Here is a 24,588-nt window from a genome sequence, read left to right as displayed (position 1 = left end):
GTAGCGAAGCAGGGGGAGATTCAGGCTTCAAGTCTGATATGGTGAGGTATGCCTCTTACCCCCTGATGAACTTTACTTTGGTATCAAAGCTATGACTAAATCCATGTATAAATTAGAAAATAAAAATGCCAAATTAGAAAATGAAATTTTAGAAACAAAGAGAATTTTGGCAAAATCATGTCTTATAGAGGATTTTGAAAAATTGAAAATTGAAAATGAAAAACTAAAAGAAGAAATAGAAAGATTGAAAAAATCTAATGGTTCAAATATTTCTACTTTTAGAAATTATAGAGGTTTAAATTGGTATTATAGATTTCATCAAAGTCAAATTAGAAATATATCAAAAATCTATATACCTAGGAAATACTTGGTTAATCCTGTAGGTAGGAACCTCTATTGGGTTTCAAAAACCTATTTAATTTAAAATTAAAATTAGACTTAGCATTTTCAGCAAGGAAATTAAACAACTTTTTTCTTTATGAGGCTTTGTCTAAGGAAGTGGCTGTTGCTCTAATAACCAAGAAGGCCTAGTGCCTCGCCATGACTTGGAAGCCAAGTATCGAAATGAAGAGTTTAATTGACTAACTGAAAAAGCATTAATTTAAATTACTTAATGCTTTAAAAGAGTTATTCAATTTGTGTTAGAAAAATAAAAAATTTAAAATTTTTTTTAACTTAGAAATTTTTTATTATCTTAGAAATTTGACTTAGAATTTTTTTTTTAAGTTATCTTAGAATTTTTTTTATTGCCTTATAATTTTCTTAAAATTGACTTAGAATTTTTTTTAATTAGAAAATTTTTTTTGAGATAAGTTTCAAAACTTAAAATTTTTTTTTAACACTTATGACTGTTTTATCTGAAAAATGTTTTACTTAAATGTTTCTCTTTCGAAAGAAAAATTCTGAAGAGTGTCTTTAAATGTTTTACATTAACCCCAATTTTTATGTGATCAAAGGGGGAGAAGTATGTTAAGTCTAGGGGGAGGTACTATAATTTTTCAATTGAAAAATATTTGGACTTATTGGAATATAAATCGTTTTTAATGCATATGTTTACCCTAACTTAACTTGGGTTGCTCACATCAAAAGGGGGAGATTGTTGGAACCCCAAGGTGTTTTGATGTGATCAAACAAGCTAAGTTAGGTCCTGCGTTTGTTTAACCCTTGTGTCTAAGTGTGCAGGAGCTTATGAAGACGCGGCTAACGAGAAGGACGACACGGGGAGAGAGCCGACGGGCTCGGTGCGTCCGAGGGACGAGGTGATCGCGGAAGAGTACACCGGCGGACGAGAAGAACGTGCGCGGCGTTCGAGGGACGAGAAACCGGGAAGGAAGGCTGCTCGAGGAGAAGACCGGAACATGGGTTCGGGTGAGCCCTATTCCGGAAGGCCGAGATCACCCAAGCAAATGGAGCCGGAGCGAACAGACCCGTACCGAGATGAGCTGGATCGAGACGAGCTGAACCGGAGTCGAAAAGTCAACTTATGTTGACCTTAGGGCTCCGGGCGCCCGGAACCATTCCGGGCGCCCGGAATCGACTTTTCAAAAGGATCGAGTTTGACTCGATCCGACCGCTGGGGAATAAAATTTATCCCCGCCCCAGGCGCCCGGACCAAGACTATAAATATAGCCTTGGTCCAGAAGCAATCATGAATTAAGAACAACGACTTGTAATCCAGTGCTTTCATTTGTGTTATTTCTTTCTGTGCTTTCAACGCTGTAAGAGGCTACTCCGCCCAGAGGAGAATCAATTAGTGCGCCTTCTTTGCCTTGGATTAGCAATCCTCTGATTGCAAACCAAGTAATTCCTCTGTGTCTACTTTCTGTTTTAATTAGTCTCTGCCTTTTTAATTACAAGTTCTTTTAAGTTAGTTGAATATCCGAGAAGGGTTTTTGGTTTTATTTTGTAGGGCAATTCACCCCTCCCCTCTTGCCGGCCTCCAAAGGGACCAACAGATACAACATGTAGTGGCTCCTGTATCAAGGATGACATTTACTCTGAATTCTTTTATACCAGGAATGGATATATAAACATCAAGGTTGAATAGACCATTTGTCCTTTTCTTTGGATGAGCTGCTTCTTTTGCTGAGAAGACTTTCTCATTTCCTTCAGTGACGAATACATTTACTTTTTCTTCGATCTCTAGGGATTCAGGCTACTCCCTTCTTAGCAATCTTTTTAAATCAAGATTTTCCAGTTCCAAAGCATCAACCTTTAGTCTCAGTTCTTCATTTTCAGTATCTACTTCCATTCTATCTGCAAAAAAATTTCTCAAGTGCTTTTCTTCTTTTGATGAGAATTCCTTCTTTAGCTGCTCAATTTGAAGGTCTGCCAAGTTTTTGGCAGTTTCTACTTCTTGCTGAAGCCTGGTAATCTCTGCTTCTGCCCAAGCTATATAGGTTTGTTGCTCTTGCACGAGACCAACAGGGTTGTATGACGTTGGTACTGCACGCTGTACAGGTATTGTCATATCAAAATAATTACTTGTGCATATACCGCATGAGGTAATTTTGCATATGTTGCAATGAATTCGGCGCTTCTTCATTGTTTCCCTCTTGCAGCAATGACAGCGTTCATAAGGTGGTGGTATCTTATCATTGATCATCCACACATGATTGCAATCATGTTGTTCTTTTGAGATTCGTACCATTGGTTGCCATCCCCCAGCTTTTCCTATCTTATAACAATTTCGTTGTTCTATAAAAACAAATAAGGACTTTGTTGCAACAGTAAGTACCTGCTGGCCTTCTTCTTTTGAGATACTATAGATAGCATCAGATTGGTCTTAAACAGACATTATCTTATATTTTTCTGGGAGCTCTAATCCTTCAAACATTGCCACTCTTTTTACATTCTTATATTCCCGGGGACAGTCTTAGGCAAAGTGCCCCTCTTCTCTGCAAAGAAAACAAACATTTGTATTTTTTATTTCTGATAAGATGTTTTTTCTTTTCTATTCTTGTATGTGTCTGGTGCGGCTTTCTTTTGTAAGTGGTAGATCTTCTAACTCTATACTTTCTTTTTGTATTCTGATAATAACCTGGGATTGGTATTTGGCTATAGAATGATAAGTCTTTGAGAGATCTACTAAAAGCTGCCTTTTTGCATTCTTCCTCAAGGTTTTTGTAAGTAAACACTACCCAAAGATGCACTCCCATTGTGTTTCCTGGATATATCTCCTCAAAGACCAGTTTTATTCTCCTGCCTAGATCTCCCGGAAGCTTTAACCAAAACTTTTCAGATAACTCGGGTCCTGTGAATAGTTATCCTGTCTTTGCAGCAAGATTCATATATTCATTTATGAAGGGTATAATATCTTTTATCTGTGGGCATGTTAGACATTCTAAATCCCTATAAGCTCTATCCTGTATATCAGTAAACCCTTGAAAGGGGTCTTCAAGAATAAATACCCTCCTAATTTGAGAGATTACGTTTTGCGTACCGTTGCGACCTTCTGCTGATTTTACTAACTCCTAGTATTCATTTGAGAAGGCCATTCGCCATTGAATCTAGGTTAACCTTTCAGCTTCTCCCAGTAGGTTTTCAATGAAATCTGCCTTATCTTGAGTATCCGCAAAATTTTGTAGGGTGACCACATTTTTTGTAATTGCCTCCCATCGTAGGAAAACATCTTCTATCTTCCCTAGTTGAGTTGGTAATGTTAGAATTGCTCCGGTTTGCTGCTGGGCGGATGGTAAATTCCACCATTCAGATGTATTATCTTTCTTGAAATTTCCTCGTTCTCTTATATGAATCCCAGGCTCAGCTACTGCGCTCATAGGCTCAGGCTTGGGCCTCCTCTCTGTTGGAGGGTAGCCTATCGGGTTCATAGTAGCGTCTGCCGGAGGCCTATACTGGGAAACCGCTTCCTGAGAATATATTTGTTTTAGTTGCGGGTATTCCATCAGCCATTCAGGTTCAGGTTCTGTTGTTCCAACAGCAATAATGTTTGGAGCAGCATCATTAGGAGGAATTTGAGCAGCATTATTTCCACCACCTTCTGCAGCGAAAGGGTTAATAAATTCCTCAGAAGAGTAACCTGGAACCAGGAAGGGGTGTGAGGCTAAATATTGTAAATAATCAATGTAATCATCAGTATCGGACTCAGGTGTTGTTGTTTCTGAAAGAGCCATGCATAAATACTTCATGGAGGAGTCTGGGAATGTCCTTGGTAAGGAGTCTAATTGCTGCTGTAATTCGGCACGATATGTCCGGGAATCCCTAAGTATACGATAAATGTCTTCAAAGCTATCCTTGTAATCATACCACTTTGGTCCATCTAGTGTTTCTTCGTTTATGAGTGTCCTTCAAGCTTGAATGTGCGTTTGGATATTATGACATTCTTTATTACCTTTTTCCTGCATTATAGCCTTTGACTTGGGTGGTTGGTACTCAATATATTCATAGTCATCAATATAATCAGGATGAGGTGCCACGTAATATTCATATAGTGCTGCGCTATCATCACAATTAGGACACCCTTCACATAGTGGGTTTGTTCTTTCAATGGTGCATGGGTACTGTTGGTTGGTTGAGCCAAAACCATTGTTTTGTCGTTTTGTCATTTTGTCTTGTCAAGGTCATGGACTTGAATGATCGGGGGAGTCTTGTAGCATTCTAAAATAATTTGAGCAATACTTTCTCCTTCTGCAAAATCTATATCATCATCAGAATAATTATACACAAGGATTTTAATTTCACCTCTGTAGTCGGGGTCGATTACTCCTCCGATTATCATGCCTTTCATGGCATAGCTAGATCTCGGTGCTATTCGAGCATAAGTCCCTCTGGGTACTTTAATGCTGATGCCTGTATTTAGCATGGCCTGCCCATATGGTGGGATATGGTAACTTTGACTTACAGCGAGATCATATCCAGCCGCTCCTTCGGTCTTTCTTTGTGGTAGGATTGCTGTTCTTGTGAGACATTTGACATATAATATGTCTTCTTCTTCTCTCAATAAAACTGCAATTCTGTGAGTTCTTTCTTTATCATCATCATCATGAATCCCATGATCTTGAGAATTATACCTTGTTTGCTCTTGTGCTGATGCAACTTGATAATTCTCAAAATGAAGTGAAACACTATCATTTAGGAGGTTTCTTGTGTTTACCTCAGTAGGTTGCATAGGGATATTGACAGTGGGTTGCCTGATAATCCAATTTTGTCCAAGCATATCCCTTGTATTGTATCGTCGCCCTGGAAGTGCCCTTATTCCGTTACTTGCTAAGTAATCGACGACGTTTTGAACTTCATAAGCAAAGCCCACGTTTGGTGTGTTTGAGAGTGTTCCAACTAACCCCCTCTTTCGGGCGCCCGGAGCCTCATACCAGTGGCGCCCCCCCTAATTTGGCCCCTGGTTTGTGTGGTGATTTTTTTTTTTTATTTTAATTAATTTAAGTAAAACATTAATTAAGTTGAAAAATTAATTTAAGGTGATTTTTTTTTTGATTTGGCCCCTTCTAGCATTGACCGCAATCCAAGAAGCATCAAGCTTGGGGGCGCCCTATCCCTGATTTGTTTGTTATTATTGTGCAGACAATTAACCCCTTCTTGCCAGCCGCACCGATCCTAACAAGTGGTATCAGAGCCAGGTTTCCACTTCAGAAGGATTAACCGCCATCCGAAGCAAAAGAAATGGTCGGATCCAGTATCTACTCGCCGAAATTTGAAGAAGACTTCACAACTTGGAAGAAACGCATGGAGGTATTCTTCAAAACCGACTTCAAAATTCTCTTTATAAAATACGGTTTTGTAGCATTTATGGATTAACACGGAGCTGAGAAAGAAGAATACACATGGACGAAGAAGGAGCAAGCCGACTTTGTGGCTAATGAAAAGGTAGAGTTCCATCTACTCAACGTTCTTCCGCCCCAGGAGGTCAGCCGGATCGGAAGCTACAACTCCGCCAAAGATCTTTGGGAGAAATTCCTGGAGCTTCGTGAAGGTACCTCGGAATCCAAACTGGCTAAGCGGGACATCCTCCGAAGCCAATTGACGAACCTCCGGATGAACAAGGGAGAGAAGGTAGCCCAACTCCACGTAAGAATCAAAGACCTGATCACCCAGCTCAACAATCTCGGAGAAAAAGTAACAAATCGTGACTCCTTAAGGTACACACTTAAGTCCTTTTCGAGAACTCAAGAATGGTCATCCTTAATAGATATTTACTATATCTCTAAGGACCTTGAGGTATGTACTCTTGAAAGCTTATTTTTAACTTTTGAACTTCACGAATCTCGCTATATGGATTCTCAGGAAATAGAGAAATCAAATAACATTGCTCTAAAAGCCAAGAAGGATGAATCAGACGCCGACAACTCCTTCGACGACAATGAAACATCATATATGGTAAGGAAATTCAAGAAAATTTTTAAAATTAATAAGTTTAATCAAGTGCAGGCAAAGAAAAGAAGAGCAAGGAAGGTAAGATGCTATAATTGCAATGAAGAAGGGCACATTAAGGATGACTGTCCAAAGCTGAAGAAGGAAAATAATAAGGGACCAACCGCAACAAAGAACAAAATCTTAAAAGCGACGTGGGACGAGTCGTCATCAGAGTTAGATCTTGAGGAATACGCTGGACTTACACTGATGGTAAGCCATCAGGAGGAGAGCATAGATGAAGAGGGAGGCTTCTCAGAGGAAAATAGCAATGAGGAGGAAGAAACAAATTTTAGAACAGATCTGGTATGTGAGGTATGTTTACTACCCTTAACCAGTTATATTCAGGTATTAAATCCATCATCAGATCCCTATGTAAACTAAAAACGAAAAATATTAATTTGAAAAAGGAAGTTTTGGAATTAAGAACAATCCTAGCAAAAACATGCCCTCTAGAAATGTATGATAAATTAAAAGATGAAAATAAAAAATTGAAAGACCAAATTGAAAAATCGAGAAACTTTGCATATGATAATCAAAATACCTGAAAAAATTATAGAGCCAAATTAGAAAAATATCACAGAAGTATGTTCCTAGAAAGTTTTTGATAAATCTGGTAGGAAGGAATCTGTTTTGGGTTCTAAAATCAAGCTTAAATTAAAATTATCTTTTGATGCATGACCTGTTAGATTTAGGACTTTCAGAAAGAAAATTAAATATTTAAATTCTTTAAGAGGTTTAGCGCAACGTTAAAGTTGTTGCCATGTGACCAAAAGGTCACGAGTTCGAATCTTGGAAACAACCTCTTGCAAAAAAGTAGGGTAAGGTTGTGTACAATGGATCCTTCCCCGGGACCCCGCATAGCGGGAGCTTCATGCACCGGACTGCCCTTTTTGTTTTTTTTTAAAAGGTTTTGTCTAGAAGTGGTTGATGCTCCAATAACTAGAAAGCATAGTATATCGTGACAACGTAGAAGTCAATTACTGAATTGAATGTTTAATTGACTTACTGAGAAGCATTTAACTAATGCTTTAAATTGCTTATCAAAATTTCTGTTAGAAAATTTTCTATGAATTAGTTATTAAAATACAACTTTTTATTGTGTGAAATTTTTTCCTAAAATTCAAATTTTTACCCTTGTTAAATTTTTTTAAACATTTAAAGCTTTTTATAAAAACTTGTTAGTAAAATCAGAATTTTTGAAGCTTAACCTTTTATTTTTTCCTTAGACTCTATTTTTACCTTTCCAAAGTCATTTCTTTTAAAAAAAGTACCCCATTTTTTTAAATGTGATCAAAAGGGGGAGTAGTGAAGATTAGTCTAGAGGGAGAGTAGTTAGTACATATTTTAAAGATTTTTTTACTTGCAAATTTTTTTGTTAAAAAATTATAACTGTTATTTTTGATGTTTACCCTAACTTAACTTGGATTTGCTCACATCAAAAAGGGGGAGATTGTTAGTACCGCAAGGTAGTTTTGATGTGACCAATCAAGTCAGGTTAGGTCCTGTTGGTATATAACCCCCGTGTCTAAGTGTGCAGAAACTTAGGAGCACATGAAGTCGAGCAAAATACGCAGCTAGCGAGAAGGACGGCATAGAAGAGAGCCGACGAGCTCGGTGCGTCTGAGGGACGAGGTGTTGCGGAAGAGTACACGGGCGGACGAGAAAGAGACACGCGACGTTTCCGAGGGATGAGAAGCCAGAGCAAAAGATTGTTTGAAGGTCGGAAGTTGGGTTTGGGTGAGCCCTATTCCGGATGGCCGAGATCACCCAAGCGAGCAGAGCCGGAGCGGAAGACCCGAACCAAGGCGGGCGGAACTGGAATAGAAGACCGGGATCGAAAGTCAATAGGATGTTGACTTTCCTGGTCCGGGCGCCCAGACTCGTCGGACTCCGGCGCCCGAAACCCTTTTGAGCGCTCGGACTAGGATTTTTATCCAAACTCGACGTGGCGCGAGCCGTTACGACGGAGATAAAATTTTATCCTCCTTCAGGCGCCCCGAACCCTTCCAGGCGCCTGAACAGGGCTATAAATATAGCCCTGATCCCAGTAGTCTATAACAACTTGTATACGATTTTCTTTAAGTGTTCTATGACTGTGTATGCTTCCAACGCTTGTAAGAGGCTTCTCCACCTACGACGAAAGGAGAATTTGAGTAGTGCTTCGGAGTCTTGATTAACAAACTTCTCGGTTGTAACCAAGTAAAAAATCAGTAGCTTTTTTTTTTTTTGCATTTATCAATTCATTTTTATACAAGTATCCTATTATTTCAAAAGATCGAGAAATGTTTGTTTGTTATTATTGTGTAGGCAATTAACCCCCTCTTGTCGGCCGCACCGATCCTAACAGATCTCACATATCACATTAGTCCGCGTACCACTGAGTAGCTGAATGTCAGGGCCTAGGGAGGCATCGGGTCAGAGTGGAGGTGAACCAGAACGTCTGAACGACAAGGTTGATTTGGTGTAAACTAGATATCCGGTAGAGGAGCTGGAGAAGGCACATGCCAAGAGGAGACGGTAGTGCCTCGAAGACTGGAACATGACAACGGCTTAAAGGCAGGACAACTCGAATTTCGGAAGACAGTAGTGGCTCGAAGGCCAGAACACAGCAGTGGTTCGAAGGCTTGACGGCTCGAAGGCCAGAACATAACAGCGACTCAGAGAACGGAACATAGGAGGGTACATGGCAGTGGCAACTCAGAGGCCGGATCGACACTGAAATCGTACGACAGTGCGTATCGGAGGTCGGATCAGTGTCGGAAGTGCACGACGACACATATCTCAAATGCAGGATCGACGTCAAAAGTGTACAACAGTGAGGGATTTGCGCTAGATCGGTGTTGAATCTGAGGGCAAGGGTGCCAGACAGTCGGATCCAGTGGTGGTGGTGTTGTTTGCAATGCCAGAAGGCGGAGACGGGGTACAAATGCCATGGCGGTGTAGTCAACGAGGTTCACGGAGCGAGGAGGTCGGGGTCGTCGGAAGCGTTATCGGTGTACAACGTCTGTGGTGTGAGAAGGCCTACCGACGGTGAGGGAGAAGGAAGGCGAAGGCACTACTCGGCAATGGAGGCAAAAAGGGGTGTCGTCGCCTGAGGTGGCATGGCTAGCTAAAGAGGAGGCTATGGCCTCGTGAGGAAGAAAAGAGGGGGGGACCCGATTGAGGGTTTTTCGCCGCAAGCCCTAGAGAAGGGGAAGGCCACGTGCGTGAGAAAGAAAAAAAAAGAGGAAATCTCCAAAATACCCTCCTGCCCATGTGTTCCCTTTTATATTCACCATATTGATAGATCGAATAAGAGCGATAGAGGGAGGGGGGTGAATATCGCACTTTAAAAACTTTTTCTTTTAACTTAGAAAGCAGAGTCGTGCACAGCGGAAAATAAAAGAATAGACAAATTTGTTTACTTCGTTCGGAGTCTAGGTCGACTCCTACTCGAAGGCCCGCGGTCCTTGACCGCACCAATGGGCAAAGCACTATAACCCTTCTTTCTGAAATCCTCGGAAAGAAGTGGATCGTACAAATACAAAAATGTAAGATAGTAACACTCCTATTATCTTATATGAAATTGAGTGCAGTACAAAATAAATATACCGACAGTAGGATTTGAAAGTCGAAGCTCGGTCGGCACTAATGGACGGAATGACTTGCAGAGTTGATGAAGATTTGTAGCACGAGCAGCTTGCAAAAGAGAACTTGAGTCGATCAGAAGTAAGCCACAGCCTCAGACTTCGAGCCTCCTTTTATAGGTATATTGGACGTTCGGTCGACCGATCATCCTGTTCGGTCTACTGAACACGCTCCCGTCCTTCCTGGCTGGAGTCTGACGCTGACTCGATATTCTGCATTAACTGGTCTGTAATGGTTCGGTCGACTGATCCATCTTTTCTGTCGACCGAACAAGCTCTTTCCCTATTTGTCGAAATCTGTCGAGATCTTTATTTAATGCGCCTTTAATGTTGATTGGATCGGTCGACCGATCCACGGGTTCGGTCGATCGATCAACCCAAGTTTCCTTTTCCTTCTGATTGACACCGATGATCTGTTCTGTGCTGAGTCATCATGGTTCGGTCGACCGATAGTCCGATTCGGTCGACCGATCAAGTTTTGACCGGACTCTGGTCTGAGTTGTTCTGAACTAATAACTGCTTTAGTTGATCTGGTTCGGTCGACCGATCTTACTGTTCGGTCGACCGATCTTACTGTTCGGTCGACCGATCATGGCTTAATCAGACTCGGTCTGGTCTGATCTGAACACTGCTTTGATTTCTTCTTGTTCAGTCGACCGATTCTTTGGTTCGGTCGACTGATCCAGCCAAACCTGCAAAACAGTGTTAGACAATAAAGAATCCTGCAAAACAGATGTTAGCACAATAATATAATAATGCACGAGTAATGTAGGACAGTAGAATTGTCTTGATCTCAACATGGAAACCTTCCCGGTTTCTTCAGTTGGATCAACGACCTTAGATTTGTTCCCTTTAGGAACTCGACCTCACTGTCTCTCCTCCAGTTGTTTACCTCAACTTACCTGCCAAATATGGTCCTCCAGACATGTTTGGACTTTGCTTGCTCAGTGTTTGATCACCTAATCCACTAAGACCTTTCCTACAATACTATATTAGCCAACAACAATAATAGTAATACAGAATATAATGATAAACCTAATTCTAGATTTACCGAGATCCGCTGGTCCGGTCGACCGGAAACCATCCGATCAACCTTGCTTGGAGTTCACTCCTCCAAGACTTCTCGTTACCTAAGGTTACGACCCCCTAGGATTTTCTCCACCTGACTTCACTCACCAAGACTCAATATTCGGCTACCCAGGGATCAAGTCCTCCAAACCTATCCACCTGGCTTCCACGATATACCGAGATTTCCCTTGCCTCAGTATTCGGCTACCCAGGGATCAGGTCCTCCAGACCTATCCACCTGACTTCTACGATATACCGAGATTTCTCTTGCCTAGCCTACAACTAGGACTTCCCTTGCCTAGCCTACAACTAGGACTTCCCTAGATCAAGATCCATACTTAAACATATTTGTCTGACATTAAAACCTTGGAGGTCGTTTGCACCAATACACATCACTTCCCAACTAGTCATTGACTATGTTGTAGGGATCTTTTGCGAAAAACAATAAATATACGCAGCGGAAAAACCGATCACTCTAGAGATCCATGCGAATGTAGAATATATATTTTGATAGAATGACTACCTTTGTTGCATGAACGGTACAATCCCGAGAGCAACTTTGCTTCAGTAGATCTCAGCACGATCAGAGTAGCCACGCCTCTTTGGTATCCACACAAACATGTCCTCTATTCGTCTCATGAACTCATCCTTCGGAGAAGAACAACCTTCGTCGTGTTAGCCACTACACAAGGTTCTTTCAGCCAAGAGAAGAAGAGGAAGAAGAGCAAAAATGAAAAGGATGACAATGACTAAAAAGGTTACTTTGGTTTTGGTATTCATCCATGAAATACCAAAGAGAAGCCTTTTGGTCTTCTTCCATCAATGCTCATTAATCTCCATTAATCCACTAATCTTAAGGTCCATAGTATTTTAGTCAAACTAAAATAAACCTATCTCCAAATCAACATGTTCTTTATGTATGTGACCCAATAGGTTCTCGTAACTGTTGGTGCAATCGACCTCCAAGGTTTTAATGTCTGACAAATTGTTTAAGACCTTGACCATGGAAAGTCGTAGTTGTAGGCTAGGCAAGGGAAGACTCGGTAGATCATGGAAGCCAGGTGGATTCGATAGGTTTGGAGGACCTGATCTCTAGGTAGCCGATATTGAGTCTTGGTTATGCATGGAAAGTCCTAGTTATAGGCTAGGAAAAGGAAATCTCGATAGATCGTAAAAGCTAGGTGGATTCGATAGGTCTGGAGGATCTGATCCCTGGGTAGCCGAATACTGAGTCTTGGTGAGTGAAGCCAGATGGAGAAAAACCCTAAGGGATGATAACCTTAAGTTCTGGCGAGTGAGGCCAGACGGTGAAAATCCTAGGGGGAGATAATCTTAGGTAACGAGAAGTCTTGGAGGAGTGAACTCCAAGCAAGGTTGATCGGATAGCGGTCGACCGGACCAGCGGATCTTGGTGATTCTGAGTTTAGTTGTACCATAATATTTTGTATTACAATTGCTGCTGGCTAATGTAATATTGCAAGAAAAGTCTTAGTGGATTAGGTGTGATCAAACACTGAGCAGAGAAAGTCCAAACAAGTCTGGAGGACCATGTTTGGCAGGTAGATTGAGGTAAGAAATTGGAGGAGCGACAGTGAGGTCGTGTTCCTGAAAGGAACAACCTAAGGTCGTTGATCCAACTGAAGAAATCAGAAAAGTTTCCAAGTTGAGATTAAGACAGTTTTACTGTCTAATATTACTCATGCATTATGTATATCACTGTGCTAACCTTTGTGTTATAGGAATATTTTGTTTAACTCTGTGTTGCAGGTTCGCCCTGATCGGTCGACCGAACGTAGAGATCGGTCGATTGAACCAGCTTGACTCAGACCAGAGACCAGATCAGAACTGAACAAGAACACAGGTTCCGATCTAAGCTTGATCGGTCGACCGCACCCTGATGACTCAGCACAGATCAGATCGAGTCGAAGCAAAGAAGGAAGACTGCCTGATAGGTTGACTGAACTAGAGGATCGGCCGACCGAACAACAAAGACATTAATGATGCATTAATGAAGAATCTCGACGAACGGGGAAAGCTCACCGTTCGGTCGACCAAACAATGGGATCGGTGACCGAACCATTAAACATCATTAATGTCCGAGGATCGGATCTTAGCAAAGAAGGCAGGGAGCGGGTTCGGTCGACCGAACCCAAGGATCGGTCGACTGAACATTGACTGTTCTTATAAAAGTGAACCTTGAGGTCCGAGGCTGAACAACAAATTTGTTTGAAGTTGATCTCTATGCAAGCTGCTGTTCGTACTACAACTACTCGTCTTCATAAGCAAGCTACTGCTCCAAGAAGTGCCGACAAGATGCATCTCTAATTTTCTGTCGGTATATTTTTATTAGCTTGCATTGTACTTATTTACTTGTAGATTCTAAAATCATTTTAGATACATAGACAATGAGTGACATTTAACAATGCATCATTGTTATCCAAAGGATGAGAATGTCGAGATCCGACATAACCTTCCTATGTTTATTATCTTGTATAACTCGATGCTTTTATCCTTGATATCTAGATTGATCCACGAGGCACAACCAGTGTCATCCTATTATCAATCTTTATATTTCTTGATCTCCAAGTAGACTCACTCAATTAAATATAATCAATATCTCATATCGCCTTATTTGAGCATGGTCATATATTTTTATGTCCTACTTAATTAAGAGTCTACATATATCACTTCTGTCATATGGAAGGGATAGATTCTATCTACATCACTCACATCCCTCCGTATAATTTATTGCATATCCAGTGATCGACTTTATAATCCACCTTGTTACAGGTGACGTTTACCGATACCAAAGTACACAACTCCTTATGTATGAACTATAGTGATTTAAGGTCTAAGGACTATTCATAGTAATAATCACTATGAGAATGTTTATGACACTCATATAACGATCCATGAAATATTCTTATGGTGGATCAACTCATATAACGATCCATGAAATATTCTTATGGTGGGTCAATTCAGTACATATTCTCTAATATATATTCATGTGTTAAATTGATATTTTATATCTATGATTTGTGCGAGTAAGGTATCAATTGACCCATGCTAGTCTCAACGCATTAATTGCCTTTGTATATTAATGTTTGACTAGTAATAGTTAAGAGTAGTGTTATATATATATATATATATATATATATATATACAGTCTTCCACTGTCAATTCGACCAATTGATATGTTATAGACTAGAACCTTCTACCCTAAGATATTATTATACTTATTCATCTGACATAGATCTAAAGTAAATATAATAATCATAAACTTTGTCTTTTATTAATGAATATGATATAAAAAGCTTCCTTCTCAATCATCTTATAATTGGCTCTAAGGACTAATACTAACATGTGTAATGATTCTTGTGCATGATCAAACAACTGAAGCTTGCTTCGGTCGATTGGAGATGTTGAAAACTAATTATTGGAGTTTGTTCTATATAAGCTTCGGGGGCCGTTTGACTTTAAAAGTGCATGAATTCTCTTATAGTTTTGTTGTGACCTTGTGTTCAAGGTAAACAACATCCAAGGGCTTGAAATCTAAGGGAAGGCTAATTCTAAAAATTTTTGGTAAATCTTCTCTCCCTTTCTTTCATTTGTAATTGTGATTCAGAGAAGAATTACATGTACGAAGTTTCAGCTTCTAGTATATGAGAGTTTTTATTGGTGGATTTAAGGAGTGATTCACTCAGTGAATCATAGGCCGTGGAGCAAGAGCAGAACTAGAAATCATATAAAATCATATTATTATCATTATTTTTATTTCATATTATTTCAGATTATTTATATTATATTTTCACTATGATTTAACTTGGTACAACTAATCAAATACATACACAAGTGCTCTTCAAGTACTAACATTAGTATTTTGCAAAGAATTATTTGTTTAGGTTAATGCTCCACAGCTGTCCTACACTAATCACTAAGGATACTAATCACTAAATCAGCATCAATTGTAAGCATTGTGGCAATTTATCAACTCCCTAGATAACAAACTCTATTTAGAAGCCATGTCGAATTTTTCTTTCAAATGGGACGCTCAACCAAAGGATGTTGGGTTTCTTGGTCGTCCGCCACGAGCGCTTCCCAATTTATCCTGGCGGTTGGTGGAAAAATTCCGTGGGGCCAAGCCGATCACCCCAGGGCTAGGGTTTATCATTTTTTTTCCTATTCTACCATAAACAAATTTAAGATTATAACATCAATCAATACAATATATGAGTCCCAAGTCTTCGATGGCCATTTTCATGTTCTAAGCACTAATTAGCTCCACACTTGACCCATCAAGTCCATTGATCAATCTTGACACAAATTTCCTGATTTATATAATATTATGCATGCGTCATAAAATATACACCTAATTTAAGTTGTAATGTCAAACCATCAAAACACTTACTTTTTCAATGCTTGACAAATTTTATGTTAGAGATGATAAAGTCTTATAAAAGTATATATATATATATATACTTAAACTTTTAGGATTGTATCACTATTTGCCAAATTTAATGGTGTTTTGCATTCATAAGATATTTCTATGATATCAAGGTATATTATTATGATATTCTATATATAAAGGAACATAAAATATAAAATTCAAAGATTTTGAAATTCTTAATATATCAATTATCTAATTATCTTGCATCCATTCAAAATGCAATTCTCATCTAAAAGTAATTCTTAGAAAAATATCAAGCTACAAAAAGATGGACTTTAATACAAAGTTCAAAGATGTTGAAATTCTCAATATATCAATTATCTAATTATCTTGCATTCATTCAAAATGCAATTTTCATCTAAAAGTAATTCAAACTAATATATATATCTATGATATCAAGGTATATTATTATGATACTATATATATAAAAAGGAACATAAAAAACATATACATCATGCATATAGGATGTGTGCGAAGATTGTTTCATATTTGTGCCAATGTGTTAAGTTTATACTAAATGCTTAATATAAAATTTCTGCAACTTAGCCTCTAAATGATTCAAATAAGATTCATGACTTACAAGCATGATTTACAATTTTGTCCGTATCGATGTTTCGATTTATAACCGAAACAATACGGTTTTAGTACTGTATTGTGTTGATATGGTTTCAATATTTTTTAAAATATAAAATATAACAATTAAAATTTAAAAAATTAACCTAAATATTTTAAAAATTAAAATAAAAAATAAATAAAATATTTTTATAAAAAATGTTGGATCACAGCCCTTCGCGGGGTTGCGGAGGCTGTCGCGATCCTATGGCGACCTTCGTGGGGTCACGAAAGCTTGCCACAATTCTACGACGGCTTTTGCAAGATAATGGTGCCCCCACGATCTCACAGAGGTTGCTACGAGATTGTAGGGGCATCGCGATCTTGCAGAAATTGTCGCGATCCTGAAGCGGCTTGCAGTGCTTGGCAGTGGGCGGAACCGTAAATTCTGCATGTTTCGCCCGACACAATTCAAAATTTTAAATCATGCTTACAAGTATATCAAAACAAGTATGATTCATAAATTATCAAGACTACTAGGCTGCATGTGGAGGGCCTATCAATTACACCAATTCATAAGGAAGAAACCAACAATATTAGTGTACCCTAGCCCAAGCTAAATTAACTGAGAAGTAGATTTAATAACAAAAATAATTTGTGTCCTAATTTTATTCACCAATCCAACCCTTAATTAAATTGTTGCCTTGATACACTTGGTGGCATCCCTAAGCATGAAGGATCTATATTTCCTTAGGTTTAGGTTAACCCCTACTAGTCAAAAAAGTATATACCTTTTTCTTAGATTTTAATTTATACGCTAATCTTACCTTTCTACAGTTTACCCTTTTGCTCGCTATGATCATATTTTGAGACACTAATGAACTTTCTAGGGTAAGTTTCGTTTCATCAAATTTTGCTTCAATGTTTTTTTCTCTCTTTCTCTAGTTGCTTAGCTTTAGAGTCATCATTCTTGCTAACAATAGAAAAAGACCTTTGGCCTTTAGTGATTTTAAACTTTTCCTATATAACTTGATCTTATTCTTGTTTAGATAAATAATTTGTCAAATTAGCTTTGATTCCAGATATTTTACCAATAGAGGGAGAATTTATCTCATTATTGCCATTCCCCCTTCACTTGAGCTTTTCATAAGATGCACAATTATCGTTAATGGTTATGAAGTAAATCCTTGGGGTTTGCTCTTTATCTGAAGTATGATCCTATGTGGTGATCCAAGCAATCCTCTTCTACTTTTTTCCCCTTCTTGTCTTTGAGACCCTCCTTGTAGTGTCCACTTCTCAGTTCTTCCTTTGATTCTTGAATTTTTAGAGCTTAACTCTTTCACTTCATATGTGATGTCTATGAGTGCATGATGATCAAAAGTCTAATTCTTCATTATCCCAGGAATAAGATGAGGCTGGTGTATCATTTTCATTTGCATCCTTTGATACATTCTCCATGATTAGATGTTGACATTTATCAATTCTTTTGTAGGTGAGGATCTGTTCTATAAGCGTACTCCATAGATCTCTTGCATCCCTATGATCTTTAATCTTGTTCAGTTTCTCTCTCAGCAGGCCACAATGAAGAATGATGACGGCTTTTGTATTCACTTGAAACTTCTTTGTTAGCTCTCTATTCAATTTTTGTCCCTCATGTTGATTGTTCCTCTTGAAGTGCTATATCTCATTGGATCAAATATTGTCAGCTAGAGGAGGATAAATAGATAACACACATTACTTTTCAATTTCCTGTAAAATCACCACTAAATTCTTTTGTTAGATAACTAGTAAGCATTCAATTAAAGTATCAAATTGCAATGGAAAATAAATGAATAAGAGTACAATATTCCAACGATATAACATGGTTCAAACACTTTGCTTCCACTTTACGTGCTATGATGCATCCAATGAATCACTCCTAACTACCCACTAATTCACTCTTTTAAATGAGACAATAAGTTAGGCCTCTATAAGTATGCTACACTGCTAGAACTCACAATGATGAACTTCGAGATACCTCAACTAGATACCCTTTATCTGAGCAAATCCTTAATTTAGATTTGCTACTAAATAAAAAAGAAAGATTTGGATAAATACCCTCTACCCAAAAACATCACCAATACCGCATTCACTTTCTACGACTTACCAAAGATGTCCAGGGCTAACTCTTGCCATTTGTAGAGACATTCTATCCAATGATTATAATTCAATCAAAAAGCAAGTGCTTCTAGATACTATCTAGAAGCATACAAGCTCACAAAACTTAAACTCACCTTAAAATAAAGATATAAAGATTTAACCCTAAAGTGAGAAAAGTGGTACCCAAGAAAGCTTCATAAATTCTTGCTCTTTCTTTCAAAGTCTATTTGTGTTCCCTTTGACACTTGAGAATGATTCCTTGCTTTTCCTTTCAAAGCCTCTTGGTGTTCCCTTTAGCACTTGAGAATTATTGAGAGTAAATAGTGATGCTTTTGTGCATGTTCTTATGTCAAAAGATCCACTAACCAAACCTTATAAATTATGACCAATGTTCACTTACACAATGCTGATAAGGTGCTCCAGTCAACTTCTAAACATGGTTTACTCAGACGAACACAAAATATGAAAGTTTGATTCAATAGTACCATTTCTAGTCAACTAAATAAGTTTTCAATCATATCATCATCATTCCAGTAGGTTACTCAAACCACAGTCAACTAGAGCTTAAATAGAAGCATTTTGTCCCCAAAACTCCTGTTCAAGTCGACTGGAACAAAGATCCTACCAGCTGGACCAACCTAGGTGAACCAAACTTCCTTTTGTTGGCCTAAGCAATAGGCCAGCTGCTCCATGGGTGATTTAAGGTCTATGTTGGTTTGTTTGATGCTCTAACCACTAAGGATCAATTTCAAATCTCAAGACAACCTATCAAATACCTATCTTTTAGGGACTTAGATAACTATAAGCTAAATTGTATCAATAGAAACAATTCTACTCATAAACAAACCTAAGATTACAACATCAATCAAATATAATAGATGGGTCACAAGTCTTATGGTTTCTTCATCAAGCTTGGCAACCATCTTCGAGTTCTATGCATTAACCACCTTCATACTCAATCCATCAAATCTATTGACCAAGCTTGACACAAAGATTACAATTCACATCATGTCTTGCAAACCTCATGCATACCATCAAATACACACCTAACTCCTAACTTAAATCATCTTGTCAAACCATCAAAATACTGTGGTAAACCTAACTATAAAGGAGGAACTATTAACTCACCAATATCCTATATGCATATATTGAACAACTTGTATGTTAGATGGTAAAGGCTTATAAGGCTTCAGTTGTAAGTGATGGTAGGGATCTTCATCGCCTAAATACCTTCATATGCAAAAGTCATTACATTAGCACTTAAATGCGATGTAAAATAGGCAAGGATCCCCATGTTGTTGTGTTAACGTGGGTAAAGGGACTAGTTCGTGATTATATAATTAAATTAGCAACATGCTATATAGGAACATCTTTTTAGGAAAAATTAGAATGGATCGACGCAACAATTAGAGGAAAAAGTGCATAATATAGGATGCAAAATTTGAGAATAGTTGAAAAATTAAAAATTAGGATGAGTTGGTAGTGTTAGATAAAGAATACAAGGATAATGTTATTGATGTTAAAAAAATTGAGAACTTTTGTGTAAAAGATGGAGTTAGGAAATAACGCATTGAATGTTGCAAGTGGTAATGCCAATAAGCAGGATTGAGTGGTCAAATCAAAAAGAATTTTAAGAGAATTTAAATGAAATTATCATGACATGCCTATGGTTGAAACACAAAAGTTCAAATTGTGCAGGTTCCTTTTTCCAAATAAATTTCTATAGTTAACTTTGGCCTAAAGGAAGATTCAAATAAAGGAGCTTGAACCTTTGTTCATCAGATGCATCTCTAGTCTATTTCGTGTTCAAGTATCACTTATGCCATGATAACTAAATTGTATGAACCAATTTAAGCTCAAATTGGTTGTAGCTTAATACAATTACTTTTGTAATTGCAGAACAGCAGGAGGCTCAACAAATGCACCAAGCACCAACACTGCCTCTGGTATGCCAGCCACAACCTTAGCACCGCCAACTCTAGGTGGTACCGATGGTGAAGTTGATGGGCTGGGTCCTCCAGGATTTGACTCGACGGTGCCAAATGTGGATATGTCTTTTGTTTCTCCTTTTCTCCCGATTCTGATAACGATTTTAAGCATCTCCATTTTTTCAACTCTAATGTATTAGTTAGGCTTCTGCAGTTTTGTTCAGAGTATTGGTAGCACTTCACTGCAGCTTTGAGGTGAACTGTGGTGTAGATTGTGGACAATCTTTCTTTTTCGTTGCGACACTTAGTTGTGTAATATGTGATTTTATGGATTTTTGTAGCAGTCACAAATCTAAGCATTACTTGTAGATTGTTATGTGGTTTTCCAAGCTGCCTGCTGTTCTAATTCGACTTGTTTCTCTTGCAAGGTCCTCTATCTTAAGGAGATCCTCAGCATCAGGACTGCATTGTAGCTCTTTGTTGCCACAGCTCTCTTCTTGAAACCCTTCTTATTCAAGGGAGGTGGCCACTGAACTTGGATTAAAATTTGAGAACATCTTATCGAAATCCACGGTGGATAGATAGGATGTTGGCTTTGGATCACCATGAAGAAGGATGAAATATTTAATAAAATTTTATTATATTTTTAGAAAATCTAAAAAATATAATAGCATAAGTTTTTTTTTTATTAATTTTTGGAAGAGACAATTTAATTATTAGATAAATTTATTTAATTTGCTAAAAAAATTATTAGAAAGAACAAATTGTGTCCTTAATGTATAAAGGATTTGAACGTTAATATATTATATTTTCAAAAAGTATATATATATATATATATATATATATATATATATATATATATATATATATATATATATAATATTAATATTTTGTATTATACTATTTATTCATTCATCTCTATTCTTATTTTATATTAAATAAATAAATAAATTTTAAATTTTATTCTTACTCATTAATTGTGTTCAAATAATTGAATGTTGGCATGTGTTGGGGGGTGACATAACATCTATCCACATTGATTGTAACACCTTTTGAATGTTATAACATCCATATATTAACACCATTTAGATGTTATAATATTCACACATTAACACCAATGTGGGTACTTTAAGAGGAATTAGTATCATCCATATATTAACACCATTTAGATGTTATAATATTCACACATTAACACCAATGTGGGTACTTTAAGAGGAATTAGTATGTTATGTATTAGTTTCTACACAATTTTAGATTTTTTTTGTTTAATTTCTAATATATTATCAGAGTCAAATTCTTTCTAAACATCTATTTCAAAGTTATTTGTCAAATTCTTTCTGAACATCTATTTCTAAACATCTATTTCTAATATAATTTTTTTTTTATTTCAAAGTTATTTGTCCACTGCATGATTAAATGTCTTGGATCATCTCATATCCAGCACCAAACATCTATTACTATTTTTAGCAATAACAAAAGGAAAATTGCACGAATAAGGCTAAGTTTTCAACCACTTCCTAACTCTATATTTAATCTTTTAGCATGATAGCAAACAAATTGAAACTTCATAGATAAAATTTGTTTCAATTTTTGTTCAGTTTGACGGTGCCCTTAGCGTAGGCACTCTACTTGTTGAAATAAACTATGATGTATGGTGCCAATTGATGAAATGAATATTGCTGAATAATAAAAACTCTCCTATATCATACGAAAAGCCATTTAAAAAAAAAAAATGATACGTTGAAAATCAAAAATGTAAAACGCTAGCTTTTGATGTCCATGTCTAAGTTTTGGATAGAATCTCAATTTTGTTGAATTAATAGATATATTTTTTTAATGAACGGTTGACTTAAGAATATTAGACTGATGACTATCTATTATGAGCACTTTTTGATTTATTTTGATGGACGATGGAAATCTTTCGTGGGTCGGGTTAGTTATTCGAGAATTAATCAACGTAACCTAAATACTTGGTACTAATTAAAAAAATTAAAAATAAAAAAAACCATCAAAAATGATATGTTGGCAATTAAAAAGTAAAACGCTAGGTTTCGATGTTCATGTCTCACTTTCCAAGGCATCTAAGCATTGAATCCTAATTTTGACGAATTAACAGAAGAATTTTTCTTAATGAACGGTTGATATAAGAATATTGGGCTAATCGATCACCCTAAAATTATTTTGTATAGGTTGAATACCTGGTGCCAATTTTAAAAATAAAAAAATAATCAAAGATGATATGTTGAAAATCAAAATGTAAAATGCTAGCTTTTGATGTCCATGTCTCCTAATATCATGAAATGTTTATGTTTGATCTTTGGCCCCCGCAGGTGTAGTGCAGTTGGTACTTGAGTGACAAATGTGTTGAATTGGGCATGAGTCAATTCTCAAGGATTTATCACCTTGAGTTATGGTCTCCCACCTAGGAGGCCACTGCATACCGTGATATACTTGTATGTATCTTGTTGAGGGGTCGAGCAACTTGTGTTGGATCGAGATTCATGTGAGAGGGGGGAGGGGAGTGAATCACGTGGTTTAAAAAACTTTTCTTTTCTTTTGAAATCAAAAGTATGCAGCAGAATTAAACACAAAAATAGAAAGCAAAAACACAAGTATGTGAACTCGTTCGATTTACTTAATTCGGATCCTTCGGCGACTCCTACTCTAAGACCAAGGTCCCACAGACCTATCGATGGGTAATCCACTAAAATCCTCTTCTAGAACCACCAAAAGAGGGAAACGAGTACAATCGAAAAATCAGGACAAGTGTAACACGCTATACTTTCCTTTATGCAAAAATTAAGTACAAAATGAAAATTCCGTTACCCAACACTTTCGAAGATGATCGGATCAGACTCGGTGTTGCACGACTCCTCAGCAATAGTCAGGAGCAGCAGTGTCGTAGCAGAGTAGTAACACGAAGTCGGAGCAATCAGAATGCCGAACGGATGCGTAGAAGCTTGTAGAAGAGTTGTACTTGAGTTGTGTCTTGAAGACTGATCGAAACACTCTTTTATATTAAAAGCGCCTTCCATAACACTGAAGGCACCTTCCATCCGCTAAGTTTTTGTAACGCCCCGCCCCTTCCTGCTTAAGCTGACGGGGGTTACTTATCTTTTCTTCTTAAAACAGCGGAAGTCTTATCTATAGTATATATTTTTTTTCTTTAAACTTTTCTTTTACTTTTCAAATCATTATCACTAACTACCTATCATATGAGTCACATAACATGCTTAACATAAATTTTAACCATAATACTAAAGAGCATGATGAAGTATCATAGAGTCATAAAAGAATAACATGAACATAATTCTTATTAACTAGAAGCAGGTCTTTCTCTTTAGCCAAGTCACTACTACACACGTCCTTCTTGCCCTCTCCTGCTGCTCCCTTAGTACATCCATTCTTTGCCCTTATCTGTGGTACAAGGAAAGTAAGCTGTGAGCACTCAAGGCTCAGTAAGATCCTTTCCTACTCACAAAAACCGTATAGCATAAATAAAACTTCAAGGTATAAAGCATAAAGACAACTCATCATATCATGTATAGAAGCATCATATTATAACATAATCGTAAGGTATCATGACATATCCTAATAAAGTCATAAAGTGCATTCTAGCATAACATAATCATGATCATAACATATCATAACATAATCATAAAGTTCATCCTAACATAACATAACATAATCATAAGCATCATGGTATATCGTAACATAATCATAATGTGTTATGCGAGATGACTTTCAAAAACATGATTCATGCAATAATATATGCAACATGCCCTTTGAAAAACTTATTACTTACATACTTAAACATAATTATAACATGGTTAGGGCCCCGGCTTGTACCACATACATAAATGCGCGCATCCTATGTAGGTCCAAGGTAGCAAGTCTTGAACCCTACAAGGCATGCATACTAGGCCCGTTTCTTAGTCCATCGACCTAGGGGCACTTCGGAGCCCATCCCTAACGAGGCCCGTTTCTTAGTCCATCGACCCCGGGGCGCTTATGGAGCCCACCCTTGGTACAAGCCATATAAAGTAAAGTAGCATGTCATACATATCATGGTTATTATCATTTCTTGCACATCATATTTCTTATCATATCATACCATATAGAATTTTGGGCACACAGCTCATCATAATGGTATGTAAAATTTAGGCACACAGCACATCATAAATACATGCATAGTTTGGGCACACAGCTCATCATAAATAGCATGCAAACTTGGGCACACAGCTCATCATATATATCATGCATAAATTGGGCACACAGCTCATCATAAATAACACATAGCATAGCATAAGGGTTTCCATCATGTATAGATCATAAGTGTGCATAATTAAACATAGAAGCATAGCAATCTCATAAAACATGACATATAAGATACATGGGAAACATAATTAGATTTCTAACCCTAATGTCTTATAGTGGCCTG

At 37.5% G+C, this 24,588-nt stretch overlaps 1 protein-coding gene across 1 annotated transcript in view; it reads left to right on the top strand.

The window, feature by feature from the left end:
- Positions 1 to 20,515, top strand: part of LOC122039602 (PLASMODESMATA CALLOSE-BINDING PROTEIN 3-like) — a 51,179-nt gene extending 30,664 nt beyond the window's left edge. The window contains exon 3 of the mRNA XM_042599145.1: positions 20,119 to 20,515. Coding sequence (XP_042455079.1) covers positions 20,119 to 20,347 — 229 coding nt within the window. The 3' untranslated portion in view covers positions 20,348 to 20,515. The remainder of the gene's footprint in view (positions 1 to 20,118) is intronic.
- The last annotated feature ends 4,073 nt before the right edge of the window (positions 20,516 to 24,588 follow it).

This window comes from Zingiber officinale, chromosome 2A, assembly GCF_018446385.1.
Source record: "Zingiber officinale cultivar Zhangliang chromosome 2A, Zo_v1.1, whole genome shotgun sequence".
Classification (NCBI taxonomy): Eukaryota; Viridiplantae; Streptophyta; class Magnoliopsida; order Zingiberales; family Zingiberaceae; genus Zingiber; species Zingiber officinale.
This window is presented reverse-complemented; position numbering and strand designations above follow the sequence as displayed.